The 27,687-nt window shown below is 35.0% G+C and overlaps 1 protein-coding gene across 3 annotated transcripts in view; it reads right to left on the reverse strand.

Moving 5' to 3' along the window:
* CSMD3 (CUB and Sushi multiple domains 3) overlaps window positions 1-27,687 on the reverse strand; it is a gene marked incomplete at both ends in the record, with an annotated part of 1,162,760 nt that overhangs the window by 261,406 nt on the left and 873,667 nt on the right. For all 3 annotated transcript variants that reach the window (XM_080909303.1, XM_080909302.1, XM_080909301.1), the window contains 2 exons: window positions 8,009-8,200; window positions 26,267-26,469. In XM_080909303.1, coding sequence (XP_080765429.1) covers window positions 8,009-8,200; window positions 26,267-26,469 — 395 coding nt within the window. The remainder of the gene's footprint in view (window positions 1-8,008; window positions 8,201-26,266; window positions 26,470-27,687) is intronic.

The raw sequence follows: 27,687 nt of genomic DNA on the forward strand, positions 1-27,687 counted from the left end.
AAGCAAAATAAAATGAAATCTTTAATAATAAATGCCATCCAACCCAGTTTAACATAAAAGACATATGGTAATTAATGAATACTACTCTAGTGTTCAGCATAATTGCACAGCTTCCCTTATGCATTTTTTTCATATCCGTAGAAGAGGCTTTAAAAATAATTGAGCAAAAAATAAGTGATTATCTAAGAACTGAATCTGCTTTTCAAGAACCTTACCGTGACTTCGTTTTCCCCTAAACTTTAGTCCCTTGATTGATAAAAATAAACAATTACAACAGATTCTATTCTTGCTCCAGACACAACTTCCTGAAATGTTTCAGTGGACAGGAACAGATAGCTTCTGGTTAGATTCAGAGGTCTTTTTTTTTTTTTTTTTTTTTAAGGAATATGATTATATTCAAAAAGTAACAGGTGTCCTCGGTGGTAGGGAAGGCGAACAGGAAGTATATAATGTGGTGTGACGGTTCTCATACCCTTACCATTCCATCTACACAATCCACATTCGTGTCTGACTCTGAGAACTGGTGTTTTCCCAGATAATGTTTATAATTCGGTCAAAAGGGAAACATTCTTTTGACAGCAAAGGTCGATGTTGGAGGAAAAGGAATTTCCCTTCTAGGTAGGCAAGAGTCAATGGAGTCACTCTTACTCCTGCACTCCCCTCTTGTTCTCTTCTCTTGTTCTCTTCTTCTCTCCTCATTCTCTTCCCCCTCTTTCTCCATGTTCTAATGACCAGCCTCTGCTTCTTTATTCCTCTTCTCTCTCTGTCCTCACTACCCTCTTAGTTCCTGTCCTCATGCCCTGAATAAACTCTATTCTTTTATCTATTTATCTCTCTCTTTCCCTCTCTCTCTCTCTCTCTCTCTCTCTCTCTCTATCATCTATCTATCTATCCATCTATCTATTTATTGATTCATGTGTATATGTGTCAGGGTGCATCTGCCTGGTACATATGCGGAGGTCAGAGAACAACTTGTGGGAATTTGTCCTTTTCTATTAAGTGGGTCTCAGAGATCAGACTCCAGTTATTTTAGTGTTTACCTGCCGAGCCTTTTCACCAGACTTTTTGTGTGTTGTATTAAAATTCCTCTTCAGTTTAAAAAAAATGACATATCAATATATGCTTTAAGGGATCAGAAAAATGAAGATCCATAGGTAAGGTAACAATGCATCTGAATATATTATACCTGTCAATCAAAACTGTGATTTTATTTTAAATTGAACAACTTTATTTTAATAAACTCTATTCTATACTGAAAAAGTCAATAGAATTCAATAACGTATAAAATTTGATTCTGGTGTGTCTTCATTCCATCCCTCTTGGGTATAGATTGCACCTTCAACCCCGAAATATTAAAAGCATCTATACTTTCAGCCATGATGTAGACATGCTGATTTCTTACTCCATGCATCTTTTTCTACCATTTGGGTATATGCTCCTAAGTGATTAGCCAAAATATATCAAACTCAAGTGCCTGCTGAATCTGGGAATAGAATGTTCTCTCGTGAAAGGACACACCCTCAGCCTGACCTCCATCACCTCGCTGCTCCAGAACCTTCATTTACCTCATAGTTCCCTTAAGTCGTCTTTTCCAAAACTAGGTGTATCTCCATAGGGCATTTTCTATCCTCTCAGTGTTTTCACTTAGAGATCTCTGATTTTACCTAGTGTTTAAGTAAAATCCATAGCCTTTTGTTGTTGCTATTCAAGAAAACAAATTATTATAGGAAATATGTTTCCATAAAACTTAGCCTAGATGCACTTAGGAAGTAGATTAACCCCATTTGTTTAGGTAGTAGTAGACCAAAACCAGACACTGCAAAGCCCCACTACCTCCAAGGACCAGTTGTTCAGCAGCTTCCTTTACCGGCCTGCATACCATTTTTAATCCAAGCTTTGAATAAGCTTCCTTTTTAAATTTAGGCCTCTGATTTTTTCACTATCACCAGCTTCACGCCAGCATCCAAGGTTTCTGAGAAGAAACTCCAAATACAGCCTATACTGAGCCATCCAATAACAGTGCACTTTCATGTATTCTTTCTTTTTTCTATTTCTGGCAATTCTTTTCTGCCAAAGCGAATTTCCTCTTTCCTCTTACAATACAAGGTAGACTAGGTCTATCGTGTTCACCCTCTTACAATGGTCTCTTTCAATGTATTACAAGGTTGTCTGTTCTCTGTATCTGCAGGTACGCAATAATACCTTTTAAACTATGCTCAGTAAATTCTCTTGGAAAAATAAGTATTGGCATATTTTACCTTATATCATTTTTCATATTTGTTGAAGAGGCTTTAAAAATAATTGAGTAAAAATGAGTCACAATCATTTTAAAGAACCTTACTGTGACTCTATGCTTATTTTTTTCCCTAAATTCGAGTTCTTTGATGGCTAAAAATGGGTAATTACATCAGATGCTGTTGCTGCTCTTTCTATTCTTTCTATATTGAAGATGGAATGTAAAGCCAACAGATTCTCTATTGTGTTGCGCTATTATAACTGGAAGTTGTATTTACCTGTCATAGCAAAAGCAAAGTGTGGCTGGGTGTAAATCACGAGACAAAACTCTGAAGGCTGGGAGATCCCAAAATCTTTATCTTCTCTTTGCTTTCTGCAGCCATTTCCTTAATTTTTCTCTGTCTTCAAATATCTTCAACTCAGAGGCCAGTTCTTGTCAACTCAATGTCAAGGTTGTCTAAGTTTAGAGTTCTACTGAGGAGCGCCCCTTTTCTTTGCTTTTCATAATTATGAATTTCCTTTACCATGTTGACATCACCTTAAATCTGGTGAGCTAGTTTCTAGAATGTGACGTCCAAGTTCTAGTGATTTCACATAGGCTTCAATTCTGCCATGAAACTGTCTACTTCATTCTGTAGCCTGGGTGTTCTCCTGAATTCCTGAATTCCTGATGCAGGATTGCTTACCTTGTAATTTTTTTTTTTACTCTTTTATAATCATCTGTGTTGAACATGTTTATTTTCATGACTTTATCTTTCACTTCTTATTGATGGGAAAATGGGAAACTCCTTTTCCTCTCTCATCTTGCTGATATTCTGTGCTGAATTGCAAATCATGTAAGGATTACAACTATTGTCCTCTACTCCTCTATGTCACATACGTAATATATTACAAAAGTCACATGATACTCAAGTCGAAAGGCTTCTGCCTGGTTCTTATGTTACTACATTAATATTACCTTTAGGTATATTCCTTCTTGTGTTTGACCTTGGAGCCACAACAGCTTTTCCCTGTTTTTTCAGATTTTTGTTTTATTTTGTTTCAGACAGGGTTTATTTGAGTTACAGTCCTGGCTGCCCTGGAACTCACTCTGTGGATCAAGTAGGCCTTACTCACAGAGATCTGAATGCCTCTGCCTCCCAAGTACTGGAATTAATAACATGAGCTATTACTGCCAGACATCATGTATATTTCTAAGCATGGAGCCTAACGTTCCTCAGTGGATCTTCATATCCAAAATGTCAAGAAGATATATTCAGTTTGTCTTTATTTTCTTGACTTGCCATTATATTTCTTGGCCTAAATTGCTACTCATCTTTTTTTTTTTATTTAGAATTGGGAAAATGACTGACTTCTCTTTCCAACAGTCACCTTCTAAGTGTAAATATCTAATCATAGTACAGAAATGTTAAGTCAGTGATAGTTCTCTAAAACCTAACAGACAATGCCCCAGTTGTAGTGCCACCTGACCTCTATTCCCTTTAGGAGACTGTCAAATATCACTATGGATAAATAAATTATATTCAAAGTACTACAAAAATTTCTTTTAAAATTACATTTATTTACTTATTTGTTTGTTTATTATTTAGTGTGTTTACACAAAGACATGCGGAGGTCAGAGGACAGCTTGCTGAATTTGTTTTACTCTTTCTCTCTTGTGCGTCAGGGGGACTGAGCTCAAGGATTAAGATTGACAGTAAGCACATGAACCTACTGGGCCATAATGGTGGCTCTAAATTTGTTATAATTCTATGTGCTCTCTGCTCATACAATTCCTTCTTTTTGAAATATTTTCCATGCCTGTACTTATGAAGCTTCACTTACAATTTGAAATGTATCACAGCCTCTAGGAACACTTAGAGAACTGCAGTTTTCTTCTTGGCTGAGCTGAACTTAGCCTCATCTCTCATGACCATGAGATGGGGACACTGGACCACCTTTTCTGTCCATTGTCTTTTCCTGCACACTATGGTCATGTGTCAGCACTCCCTGGTCACACGGAAGGTCAAGACGGTTCCTTATACAACGTTATCTTGTCCAGGTGCATGTGATTTGTCTTCAAATACTTGGTGATGGGTTAATAGTTCTTCATTGATTATGAAGAGAATGGTAACAGCTGTACGAATGACTGTGTAGCCAAATGAGTGGGTTAATGTTCTGTGGAACATAACAGCTTAGTCTGCATTTAGGACTTTTAAAGTCATGTATGAATGATGAGCAAATATGTAAAAAAAAAAACAAAAACAAAAACAAAGCTGTGCACAATGGGAAGCACAAATATTTACATACGCATAGAAAAGTAGAAAGTGTTTTGTGTATTTAGAAAGTTATGGAGTGGGATTATGTACATTGAATGGGGGCAATATTGTGCCAGAGTTCTTTATTACTACTAGGAAAAATAATCTTTGCATAGTTAGAAAACATATGTGAAAACATACATACACATGAAAGCATTTTTAATAAATAAAATGAGTATGAATTACATGTATACTAACAATCCTAGTGAACGTTGCTAAGGACTATTTTTCTTTAAGGATAAGGGTCCCTCACCTCTTCTTACTACATTATTTACCTTATCAAAATTCCCCTTATGTATTCCCTTGCTATGGCTATATTTGAAAATCCAATAGAGCCAACCAGAGAGTAAAACTCTCTGACATTTAAAAATCCTAGACTACCAAGGCATACATAGAAATCATTTTAAAATATTTTAAATTTTAAACAGCAGTTAGAAATACATTAGGTTTTTCTTTTTTAACATGTCTAATCATAAAACACCCAAAATAAAATCAAAGCATCCCTGATTAAATTTCAGTTGGCTTCTTTGGAATCCTGACAATTTGTTCTGTATGTAATTTTTTTTTTTTTTTTTTTTTTTGTTTGACAGTAACAGGGGCAGCAGCTATGAATCTATTTTACCATCTTCTCAATGTTTTTGCCAATTCGATTTTATTCATGTACTGTCTTTCTCAGCAACCCACCCACACTAATGTCTTTGTTATTTACCTTCATATTGAGTACAGCTACTTTCCCTCTGGCAATGTCAAAGTAATCTTCACTCTGTCAATTTAGTTGGAATGAATTCTATTAACTCAAGATGGCGTCCTTCTGTTTGGGACTTGCTATGAGGCTTTTTGTTTTTTTTTCTTTTTCCACATGCAAGTAAAACACTTTATTCTCTGAGGTCTGAGACACACACAGAGTTTCTAAAATGTTCAGGGTTTAATCTTGGTCGTAGTATTTCCAATCATGAATTCTGTCTTATCAGTTGTGGGGGTCAAGCTTTCTGTTGCCTTAGCAATTTTTCAGACAGTTTTTAGAGTTATTTTCTTCCTCAGAGAAGTTCTAATGCATCTCATTTTTTGAAGCTATCTTATTGTCCCCCCAAAATAATACTCACTTCCATAATCCATAAAAATGTTTCACACCCTGCTCCACATAAGTTAAGATTTAGTGTTCAACTTTCCCCCTTAAGATCATGTCCTTTTAGCTAGAACATACAATGGTTTATAAATGGAATTTTATAATAGCCACTTCAGAATGCAACTTATTGAAATTTGAGGTGTGGTTCCCCCCGCCCCCACTTTAGGTTCAGTATAATTCTGTTCAATATTTTAGGATTCTCCCTGAGAATTCAATGTTAGTATAATATTATAGGCCTGGAAATCCTATTGAGTGATATCCTGGCTTACTAATAACAATTTTCAGCAATTTTTGTGGAATTTCCTCTTTTCTTTTTCTAAAACATATAATATTTTGTGAAATCTTTGAGAATGTGAAATATATTTTGATCATATTTATCCTCTATTCTTTACCTTTTTCCTCTCAGATTCATTCCTATTCTTCCACTCCCTTCCAAATTTATGTCTTCTTTAAAGAAACAGAAATGAAAAAATAGACCATAGAATCCAAATTGTACTATGACTTGTTTTGGGGCCCTCCACCAAAAAATACACTTGGAATGACTTCCTGCATGAGAAGCCATAGATGTTGGCACTTCCTCCATTAGTGCTGGGGTCAGGAGTCCTTTCTCCTCCCCCTTTTGAATGTTGACTGGCTTGTTTTACATAGAGATTCTCTTCATCATATGCAATAAAATTTCAATTACAATAAAGAGTTTTAATTTCAGTTTAGTTTCACAGGCTAAGAAGTAGTGAGTAAGGATGTTCATACCTTAAGCAATCGTACTTAACATTTTTCCTTCTTTATCTTAGAAAAATCTGTTCAAAATCTCCTTACCTGATTTTATTTATACAGATTTTATATAAATAAATAGAGATTTGGTAATGTATAACTTGTAGTAGTCTATAAAAAACAACAGAAAAACATAGCTATAGTAGACTAACTGTATAAGGAAATATATTATAATCTGAACTTCTACAAGCTATGCCTTCATTTTGTTTTATATTTTAAGCCTCTTCCATATTCTTGGTACCTACCTCATTATCTACAAAACAGGCCTAGATTTACTGTTTTCCTGCCTAAAGAATTAAGCCTTGAATATTAGTGACTGTAATGCTTTAAAAGCCTACTTACAAGATACAGAAAGTGTGTTATAGCTTAATTTCATTAAGAAGGCTGATCAGAGTCAGTAATTTGCTTATCTTATTGGTAAATCCCCAGGTGATGGAAAACAACAGGTAGCTAATGGATTACTTTGCAATTTTTACACGAACAGTTACAATATGGACTCAAACAAGCCCAAGCCCATTGAGTTCCTATGCTGCTGACTGAGGTATTAAGACATATTTTCTAATTCTATGCGATATTCAGATAAATTGCTATGAAAGTTATTAGATAATATACTTAGAAGCTGAGTATAAATGAACCAAAATAAGGCTTTTCATTGAAAAAAAGATGCTGAATGTGTTTATCCTGACTGCTTTAAATCCAATAATGAGTGAACAAGATGTAGAAACCCTCTTACAGCTGTTATGGTACAATGAAATAGGGAAATGTATATAAATAAAAATGTAGGAAAGAAATATAAGCTTGCCTTAGGGAAAATATTTTGAAAATTAAATTGAGGGTGACATTTACTTGAGCAGAAAGTCTTAATATTAAGCATTTGATAGAAATTGAAGATTTTCTTAATGTTTGTATTTTATAAAGGTCATTTCCCTAAGCTTGTTTTGTTTCATTTATTTTTTTTTTTTGTGATTTTTTTTTGTTTTGTTTTGTTTTTCCTGATCTACTACAGAAAGGCCTGCATCTTGGATCTCTGGACTGTGACTTAGAGATTTGAAAACAAGTATGAAGCCAGAAGTCAGACAGGTTAACACACAGGACAAGTTCTGGACACGCCTCAGATCATCAAAACCAAACCTGATGTTCTTTTGATAATCCTGACTTAACTGGAAAGCCAACCCTTTGAAGCTCCGACATAGTTGCTGAAATGACCTTCTTCGAAGAAACAAGCATGCAGAGACTAAATCAGCAGAGTGTATTTTTACATAGATATTCTCAGGGACAAAGTTTTAAAGCAAAAGGCAATAGATTTATCCAGTGAATAAAGGCTGGAAAATTACGTCAGGAGATTTGATTCATCCTACTTAAAATGTTTTGAGCTGTTCAGAACATAATAAAATTATAGACTTTTAACTACAGAAATGAGTAATTACCCTTTCTAAGTCTGCACATTTTGAGTATGTTCATGTTCCTCTGAAATCTTAAAAATATACACTTTTCTTAAAGATAGTGCTTAATAACATCAATACCAGATCTTAATCATTGCTATAGATTTTACAAAGTTTAAATTATTCTTTAATCATACCTATACAGACTGGTGGGCTGGGCTGCCAGAAGTATCGATTTTCTACCTGAACACAGGTTATTCTTTCTTGTCCTTGAAGTTCATATCCAGGGTCACACTGAAAGACAACCGTGTCCCCAGGTTCTCGTCCGTCCCCGTTCCGTGTCCCATTCATGGGGACTCCTGGGTCACGACAAGCAGTTGCAACTGAACCTATCAAACGATAGAAGGGTGTTAGTTTTGTGCTATCACAATCATGGTCACAGTTCCAAACTGTAATGAATAACCTTTACAGCTTTCCTCGAGTCTGGTTTCTTAAGGAACTGACTTTAAAAAAATGCTTAAATTAACCTAAATCTACGAAATCATCATCTTTGTCTTTCTCTAATAATGTATGTGTTCGGTTATTCTAAGAACTGGCATAGCATCTGTGCCATTAAATATTAGATATCCTAATAAATTCCCATCTATCTTGTAGCTTTATTTCTCTTCCTGTGACAAATACCCTGATGTGAAAATGAATAAACAAGCAAAATCAGCAGAAACAAATGCAAAACCTCAAGGAACAGAAGGGTTACCTGGCTCACAATTCCAGGATGCAGGCCACCACTTTGGGAGTTCAAGAAACTAGTCACATAGCACATCCACAGTCAAGAGCAAAGGAAAAATGGGTACCTCTTTGCTTTCTTATCTCACCTAGATTTCTACTACCATGAAGATTAGTGTCTAGTCTTTGAAATGATACTGCCCACACTTAAGGTGGGTTGTTCATTTTAACTCATTTAAGGCAATGAAGAGAACTTCTTACAAAACACTATGGTTACACCTGCACTAGATTAAAAAAAAATTCTCAACTGAGACTCGGTTTGCAGATGGCTCTAGATTGTGGCATGTTGACACTTACGACCAATTATTCCACTATGCGAAAGTCATTGTGGAGGAATTTTAAAGAACACTGCTAAGGAGAGAAAATACTTGTTTGAGAGATATCCAACTTACATCAAGGACTGAAAGGGAACAGATAGATAGATAGATAGATAGATAGATAGATAGATAGATAGATAGATAGATAGATAGATAGATAGAAGGATAGACAGACAGATAGACAAATAAATAGATAGAAACGGCCAATGTTCTGATGTAAAAATATATTAAACACTGTCAATAACACAACTGGCCATCATGAGACTTGCTAATTGTAATTAAAGTAAATTGCATAAGTGAGTTTACTAAAAGGCTGACAAAATTTTAGAGAAAGCTGCATCACCGCCCACACATTGCTGGAAAGGCTGAAGGAGGCTATTGCATTGTGACACCTAACTTTGTCAACTTGATATACCCTAGAATTATCTGGGAAGGGAAACTCAGTGAGGAACTGTTTATGTAGAGGGGGCCTATAGGTACGTTTTCACTGCAGCTTTGTATATAACCCACCAGGGATCACACCATCCCCTAGCCATGATGCACTGAGTTACATTGATTGGAAAAAATCTAGCTGAGGACAAGCAATCAGAAGGGTGAGCATACATTTCTTCTAATTGTTTAGGACTGAAGATGTGACTTGACATCCTTCCTGTCATGTGGACTTCTCCATAATGATTAATTCTAATATGGAATTATGAAATAAAAATAAACCCATTTCATCTTCTAAGTTGTTCTTTGTTTCAGTATGAGATCACAGGAACAGAGACAAAACAAGAAAAAGGCCCTCCGTGAAGAATTGCTGTACTTCATTATAGAAGTTAACATCCCCTTGCTTTATACCAAGAAATGTTATGTATGCTGAAGCATCTATTCCCCCAGCTTCTTAACCTGTGGAAAATTCATAATATGAAGCGACAGACACTCAGCATTAACCAGGAGAGAATTCAAACACATTGTTTCTGTGTCATAGAAACTGTCACATATAAAATGCCAAATATACCATCAAAATTATGGAGTGTTATTTTGTGTTATATATCATTTCTGAATTAATCTGTGAAACTAGATAATTGGTTTGTTGACAGAATCAGAGCACATGGAGAAGAACTGGGGGGTCATTTGTTGTATTATGTGGCTTATGTTAATGGAAATGTTATGAGTCTTGACTGTAATGCTAGTTACTAAAATCTATGACTGCAAACTTACTATATGTGGAATACATAAATGCTTGTGGAACTGATGAAATCTAAATAAGCTTGGTGAATGACGTCAATGTCAGAATTCTGGTTGTGACACCCATTGTCCTGTATCTCAGTGACATGCTACTTGGAAGTTTTGGGTAATGGACTTAAGATAGAGGAATTGAACAGCCATCAATTTTTCTTGTACTGGTGACACTGGTGAATTTTATTTTCTATGTCTCTAGTAGAAAAGCATATGGTTATATAGATGGTGAGATATGTAGGTCTATTGATTAGTTGAATAAGATATTTTTAGACAAGTTACCTATCACTAGAGTAATGAAATTTACCCATCTAGCAAGCTTGTTTGAGCTTATCAATATAATGTAAATAAAACATTGAAACCCATATGTTATTGCAATATTTTGACTTTAGTTGTGTAGGCATCAAGACACCTAACTTTGTTAACTTGATATACCCTAGAATTATCTGGGAACGGAAACCGTTAAAAAGTAAGATATTGAAAATGACAGCAGGAAATTGAGTCTGACACACATTCAATAAGCAGTAACAGCAGCCAGTGGAACATGCAATCGAAAACAAAACAGAATCTCCTTGCCATTTTTACCTCTTAATTTTTAAGCAGCTGATTTTTCACACTAAAACAGTAACCTCTTAAATTAACTTTATATTCAACTTTTTTTCTGAATTGTATAATGAAATAAAAGTAAAAAAATATCAAGCAACATTGTACCAATCCTTGGTAATAACATAAAAACTAGTTAGCTTTCTAGAACTATGTTGATAGTAATCTAGTTAAATACCCAGAGTCTCAAGTTATAGGTTAATCTTACTAACAAAGTAGCAGTATGAGCAATGGCCAGGGAAGCTGACTCATACAACTGATTTAACCCTCCTAAATATCTGTGAACCAACTGCCATTATGCCCTCAATTTAGAGATAAATGTAGGGCTGTTAAATAAGCGGTCTTAAATTTCCCAGAAAAATAAAATACACAACACGACTTAAACCCCCTTTGGTCTATTTTCATAGCTTAAAGCGTAAATGACACACCAGTGTCCTCTTTTAACTGTCACTGTCCCAGAAACTCAAACACTTGCCTTTCCAATCCATATAGCAATAAACATTTACACGTTTTCAGAAGAGATATCACATCTGTAACTAGAACATTTTGTTGACTTTATTCAAACCCAGTCTTAACATATTAACTCTTTCTTATGACAGTTATTTCTGAAGGGATTATTTCCTTATTAGAGTAACAAGACAAGCCCTGGGTGAGAATATTAGCCAAAAAGAATTAGGATATAAGTTGGCTTTACTTTTTAAGTATAGTTGTTCTGTAACAACCACTAACATTTTTTAGAAAAGAAATAAGAAACTACCTATAACATAGAAACTGGATGTATGATGTACTACTACTGGAGGATGTTTAATACATGCATTCAACAGCTTTAATTAGGAGGATATATATATATATATATATATATATATATATATATATATATATATATATATATATACATATATATATATATATATATATATATATATACATATGTGTGTGTGTGTGTGTGTGTGTATGTGAATACTAATGGAGAACTTTGTTTTATAAATGGGGGCTTACATCTTAATTATATACCTCCCTAATTTATTAGGTTTATGATAAATATAATCATATATATGATATAAATATATTTTATATTTAGATTTATACATAGGTATGCATGTACAGAACAAAATAAATATGCTGAAGTACAAGCATGGATAATTTTTCCATAGGTTAATATGAGGGTACAATTTTTATTTCTTGTCAAATTTTCTAGACTTAATAAGTTAAATGAGACAAATGATTTCAAATAAGACAGTTTTTACATTAAACTAATACATATGTGAGGATATACATTTGCCTTGAGGTCTAATTGACTTGGAAGAAAAGAGGTGGTAAATCCCTACTGTTCCATTTTCTTTCAGTTAATAAACAAATTAGGAGTAAGATTTTAAGCAAAACAGAAAATGAGTGTTTAATGAATACCAAAGAACTTCCCACCACACACACTTAGAGTTACAGGAATTCTGAAAGTAATTGGTTAAATTCCTACAGACATAATTACTTTGTAGGAATGCTATTGTTTTATTATTCTCATTTATTTGACATTTGAATGCATAATGGTTACCTTCTGTGTTTGTAAGTAGGAAAAATTATAATCATTTTAGCAGCAAACATTCTTTTTCTCTGAATTAATAAAAACAACCAATGAAGAAAATAATCATCTTTGCGGTTATGGTATTTCTCCTAGGGTATTATAATTGAGGAAATGTCACATAATTACTATCATTATAAATAATTATTTAATATTAAAACTTTCTTTTCAAATTAATTACATTATTTAGGAATTGGTAAGTTTTTTATTTAATACTATTTTCCCTATATTGAAACATAGAACTCTGAATACTGAAACGTAAATATTATTTCTTTCTGTTATTACTATATAAATTTTAATTACCTGTTAGATCTTGTCTTTAGCACAATATGTAGAAAATCTATATAGAATAAGAGTTTTATACAAATAAGCTTTTAAATATCTTTGTTACATATAAAAATACAAAAAGTATTATCAGAAAATAGTATATTGACTTATAAGATAGTAACACATAGTGTTTCTATTTTTTTTCTGAATTTCTTCAAACTGTTTCACATTTAATTGAAACATGTGTCTTTGCTCTGCTAATGTTTTAATATCCCATTTGCATTTCCTTTCTGATATTAACATTTGTAGTAGGAAGAAATACCCTGAGATGTAGAATATTTTATAAAACGTTCTAAGTTCTTTATATGAATTTTCAATAAATCCCTCACCTTATGATTTAAAATATTTAAAAATTATGATATTTTTCATATGCTGATTTGAAAATAAAATTAGACATAAAATTCAAAATGGTATGTGTACAAATTTCATATTCTTCAGATGCCATTACAACTTTCCCTCTAAACTGTTTTTCACTAAAGAGGAGTAATTTCATTAGAAATGAATTCCAAAGAGAAAGAAAATTTTCTACTATAAGAAATAGGGACCAGGGTGGGAGATGGGACAGTGAGGGGGAAAGGGGAACATAATCAGATATTGGGTAAGCATGACAAAAGTCTTGAGTGCCAGCAGAATGAATGGAAACAGGCAACCTCTGGATGTAGGAGATGGGAGGACCCTCTAGATTGTAGCAGAGACCTGGAAGGAGACTCTAGGGACTCAAAGGGACTCAGATAAAATGCTCAACTGTAGGGAGAGGAAACTTGTAGAATCCACCTCCAATAGAAGACAGGGCATGCCGTGTAGGAATGAGGTTGCCATCCCATATCAAAATTCTGACCCAGAATTGTTCCTGTCTAAAAGAACTGCTGGGACAAAAATGAAGAACAGACTGAGAGAAAGGAGGTTCAGTGAGCAGCCCAAATTGTTATCCAGCTCAAGGGGACACCCTTACAGAAAGGAGGATGCATGGCTGCCCTCTGAGAGGCCCAACAAGCAGCTGACCAAGAGAGACACAGTTATTTACACTCAACTAATGGTCAAGAACAAAAGAACTGTGGGTGAATTAGGAACAGCATGAAAGAAGTGGAGGGGGGGTGACCTCATAGAAAGATCAGCAGTCTCAACTAATGTGGACCCTGAGATCTCTCAAACACTGAGTTACCAACCAGAAAGCATACACCAGCTGACAGGAGGCCTCTGAGTCATATACAGCAAAGGACTGCCTGGTGTCACCTCAGAAAGAGAAGATGCACCTAATCCTTGAGAGATCTGAGGACCCAGTGAATAGGGTTGGGGGTGGGGGTGGGGGATGGGAATATCCTCTTGAAGACAGGGGAGGAGGAATGATATGAGGAACTGTCCTGAGGGCAGACTGGGAGTTGGGTAATGACTGGAATGTAAAAAAAAAAAATGATTAAAAAGTTTTTAAAAATCTCAAAACTGAACTAGACTGGACAATGACAAAAAAAGATTAACTTTGTAATTTCTGACTTTTATATATATGCATGTGTATGTTCTTGTCTGCACAGGTTCATGTGTACATGCAAGTGCATATGCATATTTGTGTGCATGTATGTGGCAGAAGAGAGCCAGACATCTGTGAAGCAGGCCTTTCTTAGACATCACCTATTTTCCTTTTGAGTTCACTCCCTCTCATGGGTTAGGCACTCACCAAGTAAACTAGCTAGCAGGACACTTGGCTCCAGAGATCCATTTCTCATTGCTTTGTAGTCCTGGTAATAAAAACACATGCTACCCTACTGGGTACTTTGACTTGCATTCTGGGGGTCAACTAAGGTCTTCATGCTTTAAAGGCAAGCACTTAATCAGCTTAGCTATTCTACTTGCCCTTAAAATTTTCTGTGGTTGTTTGAATAGCAACATTTCCTAGGGAGGTATCACAGCCTTTGTTTTTAACAAAATAACATTTCTCTCTGAAGACTACAGAAGTTATAAATCCATTCCCTATGGCATATGCTTCTTCTCAAAGGCACCATGTTTTATTGTGTGAAAACAAAACATATTACATCTATTATCTTTTATTTAAAGTTTTCATTACCTTTACTGTAAATAAATAGACTTACAAAGTAATATAATTTTATAGTCACATTTCATAAGCAATGTTTCGTAGGGAAAATTCCAGAAATGCCCTTTGATACCATCTATATATAAGTGAATCTTTCTGCATGTATTATTACAGAATAATTTATGATTCAGTGAGAAAATGTATATATTATATAGACATTATACTTGATATTGTCAATAAAGCAAATAACTGAGAATTGTTTGTTTATCAAGTATATAGGATCTTATGATATAAAATTTATACTAGGAAAAGTAAACTTTTTCAAATAAAAAACAATGCTCTAGGAGAGAAAACAGTTAAATTTAGAAATACTTGAGAATTCTGTTAATGCGTAACTGAATATAAAATTTAATTGATTATCTAATATGACTAATTAGTCATATGTAATCATATGAAATTAATTATCTTGGAATGAGAATTTAAACCCAAAAGATATAAATTTTAATTTTGTAATATATATCCACAATTCTCACACAAGGTTATGTTGACTTCCACAAAGCCATGTCTCAAATATGGTTATTACAAGTCTTTACTTCATTATCTAACATTTTTATGCTTTATATTTTGTGTGCTAACAAAAAACTGACAATACACTTCATATTGTTCTTTATAATAAAGTTGAATAACCAGACTCCTCAACCAGGAACAGAACACCCATCAATAATTCAGTCAATCAGAAAATATTTAGAATGTTCCCCAATGACCTAGAGATGGACTGTTTTCTGGAGATTTTTTTTTTTTTTCTAGTTTGAGTCTTTGCTTTGTTAGAGCTCCATCATTTTTTAAAAAGATGTTGAGCAGGATTATTAGGTTGAAATTCTTTCATAATTATGTCATGTTTTAAGGATACATGAATGATATACTAAGTCTGAATAGAGGTGTGAAGACTAGGCTGACTCCATGACAGACTTTAAAGTTCAGGAGACTATTTTTAAGAACTGGACAAGGCCAGGCAAGTCCAGGCAGATCAGTTAATTAAAAAAAAAAATCCTAGGCTTCAGGAAACTAGTCAGAAACTGCCCTACCCTCAGAAGCTGCCCGGCCAAGGAGACTGAAGCAAGGACAATGGGTCAGTAGCCGTTTCTAGACTTCCTTAGTAACAGTTTCCAGCACCAACACCTACCCAGGTAATGGTTTTGGAATGTCCCTTGAGATGGAACAAGGTAATGGTCACCTACTCCTGAATTCCCTATTGGATTCTGAATTCCCCTAATGTAATTCTAAAAAGGCTTTAAATCAGGCCTTTGAGCTCACTTGGTTGTCTATCTTGGATATGAGACACCTGAACAACATCCACAGAATAAAAGGCTACACATTTATATATTCTCTGAGTCTGAGATAGAATTGTTTGGTGAATTTTGGACCCTTACAGAGGTAGGACAGGAGAGAAACAAAGGGCAAATTATGAAAAGAGAAAAAACTCTATGTGAGTATTCTAATACACTTCTCTTGTACATATGAGCATCTTTCATCAATTCATATGCATTCATTTATTTTGACAAGTAGTTGTACATCCCAGTAATTGGGTCACATTTTAGGTTAAGGGAGAAGGAAATTATTATGAAATATAGTTTTCATATGGAATACCTTTACCATAGATTCTTGGTTCTCTAGCACTGTTGTTATATTAATAAATTATGAAAGATTTAAGATTTAGGATCTAGTTAGGAAAAGTAGGCTATTGTATGTTGGGATGACATACACACCTACAATGTAAAAAGGTGTGTGTCCCTGTATTTTCAGTTGGTTGCTGTGTAGGCAGAGGTAGGTTCTGGCAGAATGTTTAGTATTATCCTCTCAATACAGTAGCCCATTACTTCTGTTCTATATAAAAATGTTTATCTTTCCTCACCAGCCAGCCCAAAAGAGTGTCTGAAATTATATTAAAAAGCAAGATACTCATGGGAATGTCACATAACCCTCCTTGCCAAAGGGTATCTAAAAGTTATGGATAGGGCATTGCTCTGCTACTGATTGGTTTTGACTGAAATGCGTCTTTTTGCATAAGAAAGAGCTGGTGAGATGGGGAAGGAAGTATGGGCAGAGCTCCAGGAAGGATGGAGACTCAGCAGATGGAGTGAGACACAGAAGGAAGCAGAGGGGAGACCAGATGGAGCTTGAAGTGGGCAGTACACCACATGGAAAGACAGAACAATGGAGAAGTTGTATTAAGTTAGACTGCAGCTGAGAGACTGCCTCATCTAAAAAGCAACAACTTTAAACTATATAGATGTCTCCTTGTGTCTTAATTAAACTTCAAGCCAGATCCACAAAACTTTTGCATTAACTGCAGGTCTGTCTTTGGAGACAATAGATTGCCCTCATCCCTTTCTGTATTTATTTTCTGTATTATTATTTTTATATGATTTTTTTAGATTACTATTTTTGTGTCATATAAAAGTTCCTCCATACCTAAGTTTCAACGATCTTGATGTATTCCCTCTTGTAAGTCAAGAGACTGAAGCAAACCTTCTGAAACCATGAGTTAAAATAATTATATCTCCACTGCAAAAATTAATGGTGTGTGTGTGTGTGTGTGTGTGTGTGTCTTTCTGTTACTATGAATCTAAGCCAGAAAGACTGCAAATTTAGACCTGGCTTGATAAATATACTTAGATAACAAGAGTAATCTTTCACAATGGAAACAAATTAAAATTTCTGAATATAAAACTGTGTTAGAGTTGCTTACTCAGCCTTTGTAAGGTTCTTGATTCTATTGTCAAGAACATTTAAGATGTTATTTTTTTAGGTGCATGACTATTTTGGATGCATGCTTGTAAATTAATCACATGCCCATAGGAGTCACAAGTTGTTGGCTGCCCCTGGAATAGTTATAGGCAGTTATAAGCAACCATGTGGGTTCTGGGAATTGAACTCCGAACTTCAGCAAGAGCAACTAGTGATTTTAACCAATGAGCAAGCTCACTCTTTATTCATTACACCAATTCCTCATTTACAGGCAAATAATCAGTGTATGCTTGACAGAAATTATTTAAATGATATATATATATATATATATATATATATATATATATATATATATATATATAATTATGTGTGTATGTGTATAAAGAGAGAGCTATAAGGAGTTATGCATTAAGTTATTTTTCATATACTATGTTTCTATATGTAATAAAATATTTGGGTAGATAAATAGTAATAAAAAGATTATTCCAAAGTCATTTATTTATTTAATTAAAAAACATTTAAAATTTTTATATATTTTATATATGTGAGTACTGTCACTGTCTTCATCCATACCAGAAGAGGCATCAGACCTCATTACAGTTAGTTGTCAGTCACCATGTGGTTGGTGGGAACTGAATTCAGGACCTCTGGAAGAGCAGCCATTACTTTTAAGTGCTGAGCGACCTCTTCAGGCCCCATTTTAGTTTCTTGACGTCTTTGGAGATTTTTGTTTTCTACATTGTCTGAATTGGTTTGTGGAACATTGTTGGACATTATTGTCTTTTTTTTTTTTTTTCACAGTAACCATCTCAGCTGAACTTACTTTCCTTACAGACTTCTTCACAGATATTGGAAAGGTAAAAAATATAGCCCAACCCCTCCAAGGACCCCAAGCTACCTCACTCTAAAGGAGCTGTAACCCCTGTGCCTAAGATCCCCTAAAAACCTCAAATTCCAGACCTTGCTCTGCCAGTAAGTAGATATAAGGCCACACTCCTTGCTGATCCAGAGCCACTTTCTGTATGAAACTGGGTGAAAGGGCATAGGAAAGGCACTTGGATACGAGAGCCAGGCCTAGTTAGTTAATGGTAGATAAGTTGACTAACCACTTATTTGGCTTCTGTAAACTGCTCGCACCATAGAAACTCCCAACCCTAGTGACTTGACTGCCACTGTTACCCACACCCAGGAGACTGTGCAAATACAGACCTCTGAGTCTATAGGGAAATCATTGGTCTATGGAGCGCTGGCTTAGATAGTTTAACATGTTTGGTCTCCGGAGTGCAGGCTTAGATGATTTACCATGATTGGTCCCCGAGGCACAGGCTTAGATAGTTTAAAATGATGGGTCCCTGAGCGCTGGCTTAGATGGTTTACAATGACTGGTCTAGAAAATGCGGGCTTAGATAATTTAAAATGATTGGTTTATGATTCCTGGGCTTTGCCATGATTGGTTTGTGATTCGCGAACTTTGTTGTGAACCCTATAAAAGCTGTCCCGATCCTGCACTCAGGGTCCGCAGTTCTCTACCTCTGCGTGGTGTACGACTGTGGGCCCCAGTGCACTTGGAATAAAAATCCTCTTGCAGATTGAATCAAGACTGCTTTTCATGAGTGATTTGGGGTGTTGCCTTTCCTGGGATGGAGTGTGGGGGTCCTCTCTTTTTGAGGAGTTTATATTATCAGTGTTATTTAAAGTTTAAATAATGTATATCCTCATTATTATATACACTTTGTGAATTCCATTATTGCTAAAAGACATATTAAAAAGTAATTTAAACTTTTTGTGATAAAATAATTTATTGGTAATTTGCACTGTAAAAAGTATCAAACACATGGTAAAATGTGTTTTTAAATTTACAACTCAACTATTAGTCTCTGTTCCTATATAAGAACAGACATTAAGTGAGTTCTGCAAATCATAGCTTGGGTAGATTCCATAGGACAAAAGAGCCTATGACATATCCTGTTGTCACAAAACACTGCCTGTCAGAGCAATGGTAACAAATATGTTTCCTACTGCCATCCAAACTCAGTATGGGTTATGTATTAAATATCTTGAATATATAAGTTTATCTATAAATGTGCTACATTAGAAGGGATGGGAGTGTGTGAAAGTGAAAAGGTATTTGAAAGGTTGGAAAATAGATACTGCTAACACTCTTTGTCTTTCATCTTTAACCTTGTGTTATAATTCTTCTGAGTGCTACAAACATGAGTCTCATACTATCAGATAGGTTAAATACAGAACAGAGACCTAAAACATACACTGTATCTCATTTTAACTCCAAAGTTTTGAAGATACTGTGTTAAAAAAGAAAACACAGGACAAACACAGAACTGGTCACTTTTCCTGAATAAGTAAGACCTACTTAGAAATTAATTCAAAGATACTTAAAATTAATGATACCACTATATTTTTTAACATTTTTTATCTACAAAAATTTCAAACGTACTAAATGGTTTTTCAATTAATGTTTGCAATTGCAGAAGATGAATGTTTTTTCATGTTTTATATTTGGCTACTTATGCTGAAAAGAAAGAGGAATAAAGTAACTGTTACATATAAAACAAACTAATTCATTTGATATCACTAATATGAAGAATAGTGAGAACATATTTTAATATGCTCTTCCTTATATGGAGGTCAGCATGTAGAAGAATGCAAATCAATTCTTATTGCCTTGTACAAAGCTCAAGTTCAAGTGGATCAAAGACCTCCACATAAAACCAGATACATTCAAACTAGTAGAATTGAACATGGGGAAGAACTTCAGACACTTGGGAACAGGGGAAAATTTCACAAACAGAACAGCAGTGGCTTATGCTCTAAGATCAAGAACTGACACATGAGACCTCAATAAATTTCAAAGTTTCTATAAAGTAAAGGACCTTGTCAATAGGGCAAAATGACAACCAACAGATTGGAAAAACATCTTTACCAATCCTACATTCAATAGAGGGCTAATATCTAATATATAAAAGAATTCATGAAGTTAGACTCCAGAGAATCAAATAACCATATTAAAAAATGGGGGACAGAGTTAAACAAAGAATGCTCAACTGAGGAAACTAAGAAGCACCTAAAGAAATGTTCAACATTCTTAGTCATCAGGGAAATGCAAATCAAAACAAGCCTGAGATTCTACTTTATACCAGTCAGAATGGCTAAGATAAAAAACTCAAGTGACAGCTGATACTGATAAGGATGTGAAGAAAAACAAACACTCCTCCATTATTGGTGGGATTGAACGCTGGTACAAACACTCTGGAAATCACTCTGTAGATTTCTCAGAAAATTGGACATAGTACTACTTGAGGACTCAGCTATACCACTCCTGGGCATATACAAGAAAGATGCTCCAACATATAACAAGGACACATGCTCAACTATGTTCATAGCAGCCTTATTTATAATAACAAAAAGCTGGAAAAAACCCAGATGTCCTTCAACAGAGAAATGGATACAGAAAAAACAATGGTACATTTACACAATGGAATATGACTCGCCTATTAAAAACAATGACTTCATGAAATTTTTGGGCAAATGGATGGAACTAGAAAATATCATCCTGAGTGAGGTAACTCAAATAGAGAAGAACACACATAGTATGGATTCTCTGATAAGTTGATATTACTTCCAAAGCTTGGAATACCCATGAAACAATTCATAGACCATATGAAGCTCAAGAAGAAGGAAGACCAAAATGTGTATGTTTCAGTCCTTGTGCAAAGAAGGAACATAACACTCTTGGGAGAAAATATGGAGATGAAAAGAGAAGCAAAGACTGAAGAAAATGCCACCCAGAAACCCTTCTTCCAGAAACCATCCCATATGCAGCCCCCAAACCCAGTCACTATAGCTGATGCCAAGAAGTGCTTGCTGTCAGGAGTGTGATATAATCTTGCCTGAGAGGCTCTGCCAGAACCTTAACAATACAGATTAAGATGCTTGCAGCTAACCATCAGACTAAGCATGAGGACCGCGCTGGAGGACGTAGAGGAAGGACTGAAAGAGCTGAAGGGGTTTGCAACCTCATAGGAAGAAAAAAAATCAACCAACCAGAGCCCCCTAGAACTCCCAGAAACTAAACCACTAACCAAAGATTACACAAGGGGGGACCTATGACTTCAGCCACATATGTAACAAAGGGTGATATTATCCTGACACCAGTGGGTGGGGAGGCCCTTGGTCCTGTTAAGGCTAAATGCCCCAGAGTAGGGGAATTCCACAGCAGTGTGGTGGGAGTGGGTGGGTGGATTGGAGAACACTCTGATAGAAGCAGGGGAATAGGCAATGAAATAGAGGGTTTGTGGAAGGGAAACCAGAGAACACAGTAACATTTGCAATGTAAATAAATAAAATATCCAAGAAATAATTAAAATGACTATAAATGTATTGCATTTGAAGATAGGCATGAACTTTGCAAAAATATTGATGAATGTGAGAAAAATAGGAGAGTAGTGGTTGACTGGCTATATATTCTATTTCCAGAGTACTGGAGACTGATGGATTATATAAATGAATCGTGAGAACATAAGGCTGATAGGTTGCTTATATAGTAATGCATAGTATTGGGGGTCATCTTGATATCCTGGGGAAGATAGAACCACAATTGAAGAACTGCTCCTATCAGAGTGACCTATATAGATATCTGTGGATCATTTTAATTACTGATAATTAATGTGCTAGGCCCCAGCCCACTGTGGGTAGGACCTTTCCTAGGCAAGTGGACCTATTCTTATAGAAAAGATAGACAAACAAACCAATAAGTGGCATTTCTCCATGTTCGGTCTCTGCTTCAGTTTCTCTTTGAGTTTTCACTTTGACTTTCCTCAGTGATATAGGAAACCAAGTAAGCGTTTTGTAGTTAGAATGGGACACACAGGTTGAAATTTGTCAGGGTCTTATCACAGCAACAGAAAGCAAACCAAAGCAGGTACATAACAGAGAGCTTTTACATGCAATAGCTGAATTTTTGGCATCAAGCTGAACTCAGAGTATTAAATATTTTAAATGGTAAAGTGATATTTAGTTTTCACTTCTGACAGCCAGCCAAGCAGGTATGTAGAGAAAAATATGGAAGGATAATGAAGTGAATGGCTAGTTGACTGTTACCCGGTGTATCAACTATAATGAGGACAGGAACAAAGGCAATGGTGTCATGCAGTCCTGTAGGGCTGTCAGCCTTCAACCTATCCCAGTGAAGCCGTCCATTTCTTTGAGAATTTTCAACAGTAGAAGTTATGAGACTTAGTGTTTTATATTACCCAGCAGGTACTGATTCTTAATGGAGAGGTCAAAGAATGAAGAGCAGAGAGACTGCTCCGTCAAAATCAACTATTCTGTGGGCAAATGACAGCATGATCCCTCCCTGTAGAACTGGAGTGGAACAAGGCAGGCAGATTACAAATTTAAGTGGGGGATCTAGAGGCTGGCCTGCTGAGAAGCCAGGACAGGGCTTAGGACAGCATGAGATGGCAGTGTCAGCCTTAAGTAGCTCTGATTAAGCAGACGTGCCTTGCAGATTATAACGCCAAGAGGCAAAGCGACAGAATCTACAAAGCAGGAACAGATCATAAAATAGAAGCCGCGAGGCCACACTGATGGTGGCTTGGTAAAGACTGTGAAGTTGCTATGCAACGTGCATTTCAGTTGAATTCACATTATAATGAGTCTTGTGAAATGAATTTCTCTGGGTATATTCTTTGTAAAGACGCTTGCTGTTTGTCCATCTCATCCTTTTCTTACTTATTACTGCAGGTTCAAATGTTTAAAAATCATATTATTATATATGTTCAACTAAAAACCTGAAACTGTGTCTATCCCCCCATCTCCCACTAATTCTCTCACTAGATAATGGATGAGATGAATGAACTCTAAGTCAGCTGGGTACTTTCCAACACATAGTTTAGCAAACGTGAAGACCATTCTTTGATGTCAACTGGACTATATCTGGAATGAGCCAGAATTCAGAAATGGTGGGCACACCGGTGAAATATTCTCTGCTTGGATTGAAGTGGGTGAATCCACTTCTAATCCAGAACTTTGAGGAAGGAAGACATGTTTGATCCAGTTCTTGAGCTAGGAAGATACTCTTTATTATGGGCCATACCTTCAACTGGATTTCCATACAAGGACACAGAAGAGGGAAACTTTTGCATCTGGCCTGCTTGTTCTTGACCTGTTAGCACATTCATTCCTCTACTGGCATCGGAATCTACCGCTTTGGGATTCCAGCATATTCAGAAAGAATCCCAGCTGAGACATCCAGGTTTGTGAGACTGAGCAACTACTTGGTAACATTGTTGGATTAGCTGGACAACAGTCTAAGACATTCCACGCATATGTAATCATTCCGTATGTTCTATGACTATAGAGAAAACTTACTAGTACAGCGAACGAGAATTATCTATTACTCTTGTAAGGTGGATGTTAAGTTACTTGACTTTTGTTGTATGAGCAGACATTTCTCTCTCCATATACTAGGTCCTGTTCTAGGTGGTAATAATGACACAGTAAATAAAACAGATCTGTTATTTTTAATTATGTATAAGAATGACAGAATCTATCTGCAAGAGATATTTGGTACTAGAATGAATATAGTTTCTTGTATTAGCGAGATGTCATGTGCATATTCTCTGCTCCTTCTTTTACATACAATTATACCTAAGTGTGCACAAAAATTATTAGGCATCTATAACCTTTATATATTTTTTAAAATAACTTTGTGGTTTTCTGTACTAGTATTCTAATGTAATTCTAAAACTTATAAATATTTTGAAGTACATGATAAAATTTGTCATTTAAAGATAAGTTAATTATGTACAAATGACAGCCAGGAAAGCGTTTTGAAACACAATTGAAACTGTCAATCAATATCCACAGAACTCTTCTGTGGGAGATTTAAGTCCTATGTAACAGTGACATGTAATCACTTCTGTTAGACAGTTTGGTTTTTAGTTAGAATCATAAAGCACCCAAAGAAGAAAAAAAAAAAAAGAAAGCTCAATAAAAATCTGACTAAAATATGGTAATGAACACTGATAAATTACATTATTGCCTTTACCAAAATCTATTTTACATAGATATTTAGGTAAACAAAAGTACTCATAATGTATTTGGTACAGTGAAAATCATAATTAAAAGCTCTCCAGGAAAGTGAATTGCTGACTAAATTATTCTGATCTATATTTGGAACCATGACAACTAGGGCAAGGATAAGAGACATTTTATACAAGAAGGAATATTAATGCTAATGCACGACCAAAATTTAAGTACAATGTATCAATCAATATATCAAAAGTAATCTTTTGATATATGGATGTTTTGCTGATTAAAAACCAGGAGTAGCAGGTTCTACAGTATGCAATGTTGAGAGATGTGTGTGCGTGTATGTGTGTATGACAATACATTCGGAGACCTATGAGAGGATTAAGAATATATATATATGTGTGTGTGTTGTGTGTATGTGTGTGTGTGTGTGTGTGTGTGTGTGTGTGTGTGTGTGTGTGTGTGTATGTATGTATATACACATTTTAGATTGGTATATACAGAACCCCATCATGGCAGCCATTTAAAACATTAACTGTATTACTATATTACGAATGTAGAGGAACCAAAGCTAATGTCAAACTACCATTAGAAAAGAATAAGGGTTGAATACATCTCTGCCCTCTCATTCCTACTTTACAAATCTTAGTAAATAAAAATACAGAAATAAAATAGAACTATATGATGAGAAATGAAAAAGAAACCAAACCACAAAATTCTGTGATGGTGATTGTTCTCACAGAATGAGGTACTATTTTAGGCCACAATGTAGATGTACACTGTAGCTGTTTCCAAACACACCAGGAGAGAGCAAAAAATCTCATCACAGATGGTCGTGAGCCACCATGTGGTTGCTAGGAATTTAACAAAGGACCTCTGGAAGAGCAGTCAGTGCTCTTAACCACTGAGTCATCTCTCCAGTCCTAGAAAAATAGTCTTATCTACTAAACCAACTCTCTAGTTCAACTGTTTAACTTTTCTTTTAATAAATAATAAAATATATAATAAAATTACATAAAATATAGCATACATGTTATTATTCACTGTATACTGTAATTACTATAATAATATAATATACATTACATTTTATTTTGTGTATTAATATTATATGTAAAAATATTAATTTAATAATATTTTTTACATTCTATTAAAGTATCATATATAAAATAAAAATTAAAAATAGATATTTTTATTTCCTGTTTTATAGAAGCTACATCATACATTATGACTATGTTATCCTGGGCTAAGCATACCTATTTTGAATAAGCATGTTTCCACTGTGGATTATTCCACACCACGTCTCATGTAATCAGTCTCAGAGAAAATGCAGGTGCACAAATGGTTAATTCATAAAATGTTCAAACCACATTCTAAGGTGTATATGAAACATAAGTGAATTTTGCATCTAGACTCTTGTCTCATTCCTAAAATATCTCCCTAGGCTAATCTAAATACCCACAAACTCATCAAAAGTCTTAATCTGAAACACTTCTGATCCCAAGAATTTTGAATGAGGGCTGTTGAAATGATATAAGACTTTGTGATATAATGATTTCTTCTGCTGAACTATTTTAACACCCTTTTTATTTTAGGGATCCTACTTTAGAGTTGGCAATTAATAAATGCAGTGATTTGTAGATATTTTTTCCAAGTATAGTTTTTCACATTCTGTAAAATAGGAAGACCAGAACTAATATTTAACATTTGTAAAGTGAATAATAAGATATAAAGGAATAAACTTTTTAGCTTAATTATACAATGTTTCATTTTGCTGTTCCAAATCACACAGAATAAAGCTTACTTGAAAACTGAATTGCGAATCCAGATTTGCTGATATAAAAGTCCGTATCAAACTGGATAGTCACTATGTTGAGCGTGCTGTGAATTCCATCAGGAATAAGAGATCCACTAACTTCCTTTAATAGCATCTCGTTTTCTGGTGGACCATCCCAAACGCGGAGTATGTCATGTGATGCTTCTGTATCGAAAGCAAGGAACTGTAGGCTGTGGGAAAACCAGACATCTTTGATTATTTTAAATAAGGTAGGGAACTATACTAACAAAAACATACAGCAAACATATACTGTTGCTTTGAATGTCTGCAACTCTTTTCTAAGACTAAAGAGTAAATTGCATAATGTCATCACCAAAAAGAATATTTCTGAACCGCAGAGTGAATTTCCTTAGAAAAGCATTAATTACGTGATTTCAACATTATTGCAAATTACAGACACCTTAAATAGTCCCTTTTTTCAATGTTCATAAATGTCAACTGTGGTCATGAAGCTAAATACTTAGAAAGGGCATTCTATGGGTCAGTTACTTTGCAAAAATCTATTACTAAAACATGGTCTAATTGTTGTCATGACCTTATATAGTAGAAACCATTTTATACCAATTTTATGGATGTTGTGAATAGAGTTTTGATATAACAAATAATCACTAAAAAAGTATCTGTGACACTAATTGTCTGACATCAGAGTAATATTTTTACCACTGTATCATATTAAAGCTGGTCAAACTTGTGCTAATTTGCATAAAATTATCATCTTAATTTTGGCTCCATTGTGACGCCAAGCTAGACTCTTTGTATATGGTTTATGATTGATATTGTACCAGAGCTTAAAGTTTTTTTTTAATGCACTGATGTCAACAACTGTATGTTAATCAAAAGATCCCAGAGTCTTGCTGACTTAAATTTTTTTTTGTCTAATAATTTTAATCCTAACTAAACAATGTTGAACTGAGTTCTTTGAATTGCCTTACATAGGTAATGCAATACTTTGCACTGCATTCATGGAAGTTCACCACCTTGAGTCCTTTCTGAATTTCACTTCCATCAAATAGCAAATTTTTGAGGCTAATTTAAACCTACTCTTATTTCTTAACGTTCCTGTGAATTCTAATGGAGTAACTGTTTCCTATGTTAAGGGAGCGTCGGTCAATTTTTTCATGTATACCCAGTTGAAGTCTTAAAAGCAAAGATGGGATGAGACCTGACATATGAATTAAAGTGTCACGATTTGAAATTTATCAGTCTGCTATGACATGGCGGTGTGTGAACTTCCCACCAAACGTCCACAGGGAAGAGAAATCAAATCCAGTTAAAGCATCAGAAAGCAGACTCCTCAGAAATGCGCCCAAGAAAGGGGAAAAGAGAAACTGTCAAGGCCTGATGCATTTATGTTTCTCCTTCACATTAGCGAGATTACACAGATTGTG

This window comes from Micromys minutus, assembly GCF_963924665.1.
Source record: "Micromys minutus genome assembly, chromosome: 33".
Taxonomy (NCBI): domain Eukaryota; kingdom Metazoa; phylum Chordata; class Mammalia; order Rodentia; family Muridae; genus Micromys; species Micromys minutus.